This window comes from Lactuca virosa, chromosome 9, assembly GCF_052849685.1.
Source record: "Lactuca virosa cultivar CGN04683 chromosome 9, Lactuca_virosa_CGN04683_v6, whole genome shotgun sequence".
Classification (NCBI taxonomy): Eukaryota; Viridiplantae; Streptophyta; class Magnoliopsida; order Asterales; family Asteraceae; genus Lactuca; species Lactuca virosa.
The window spans coordinates 15,032,595-15,033,833 of record NC_136434.1 but is presented as its reverse complement, the minus strand read 5'-3'; the positions used below and the strand labels follow the sequence as shown (position 1 = coordinate 15,033,833).

Genomic DNA, 1,239 nt, shown 5'->3' with positions numbered 1-1,239 from the left:
TAGTGTGTACTTAATTAACACTGCCTCTTAGCAGCCTATTTAATTAGCATAATATAAGTTGCAAGTAATTGCAAAAACTGAAAAGAGATTATTCATTTACAGAATATGATTAATGCAAAACATAAAAATGATTGTATCTCTTGACTCGTATCAACCCTAAACTAAGATGGAAAACAACTAAGATTTCTACCTCAAAAACATCATAATTAATTACTATATATATCGTACCTCGAGGAATTCAAAGCTTTCCTTTGCCAAAAATTTACCAAAAAGACATTTGGAGAGGGCCATCACTTCGAACAATAGATGGCCAGTCCATATGAAACTAATTAATATATTAAGAAGGCTTGCATTTTCATGGATCGTGGCCAAGCCGAAGCTCCAAATCCAGTTCGTCTTCTTCATTTCCACCTCCATTGATGGTCCTTTTTGGATTTTGATCATGTGACCTGTAGCCAAACTGTAGGCGTAAGCTTGATGGACCTGTGATCACTCCATGAACATCTTGATGATTGTTTCCGTGATTTATAGGTCGCACGTGAGTACTTGATGTGGATGAAAAATATGGAATCTGCAGTCCCTCTCGATCACTAGGAGTTGAGAAAACCGGCTGATAGAATCTAGGGACTACATAGCAACTAGGGTCTCGATGTAGCTTACTTGAGATACTGTTATTACTCAGATCATTATTAGGGCTACCCTTAGCAGCTCTGTCTTTCCTGTGGATGTTCATGTGTCCACCCAAAGCCTGTGCTGTGGTGAACCCGCGCTTGCAGAATATGCATTCGTACAATCTCAATCTCTCTCCTGACACCACGTGATCTTGCTCTTGATGATCAGCTTCATCTTCATGATCATCCATATTGATGGAGTCCATTGATGTATCGCTTCCAACTTACATATACTTTTTAATCAAGTAAAAATAGCAGAAGATGCCTTATATATAGGGATGGAGAAACTGAGATGAGACAAGAGCTTAATTAGTCGTATTTTTAACAAGATTTATCCTTCTAATTAAGCCGGCTGTAGACTTTGTATTTGTGTATAAAGTTTTTCAATTAGTTAATGGCCACTCTGACATCTTTGTCGTGTGTGTAATAATAGGGTCAATATCAAATAATCAAACTAGAACTTAAAAATTAGAAGAATCTATTAACTTTTTTATCCGTTTCAATCAAAACATCACAAATGTGCATATATGCTTATTTGCAAGCATCCACAACATTCTTGAAAAATAAC

At 36.5% G+C, this 1,239-nt stretch overlaps 1 protein-coding gene across 1 annotated transcript; it reads right to left on the bottom strand.

Annotated features, from left to right (window-relative positions):
- Positions 1-355: 355 nt before the first annotated feature.
- On the bottom strand, positions 356-877 carry LOC145138964 (zinc finger protein 5-like). The gene has a single exon (XM_079072950.1). The coding sequence runs from the start codon at positions 875-877 to the stop codon at positions 356-358; it is 522 nt and encodes a 173-aa protein (XP_078929076.1).
- Positions 878-1,239: the final 362 nt, after the last annotated feature.

Coding starts and splice junctions, on each gene's coding strand:
- LOC145138964 (XM_079072950.1), bottom strand. CDS start 877: ATGGACTCCATCAATATGGATGATCATGAAGATGAAGCTGATCATCAA.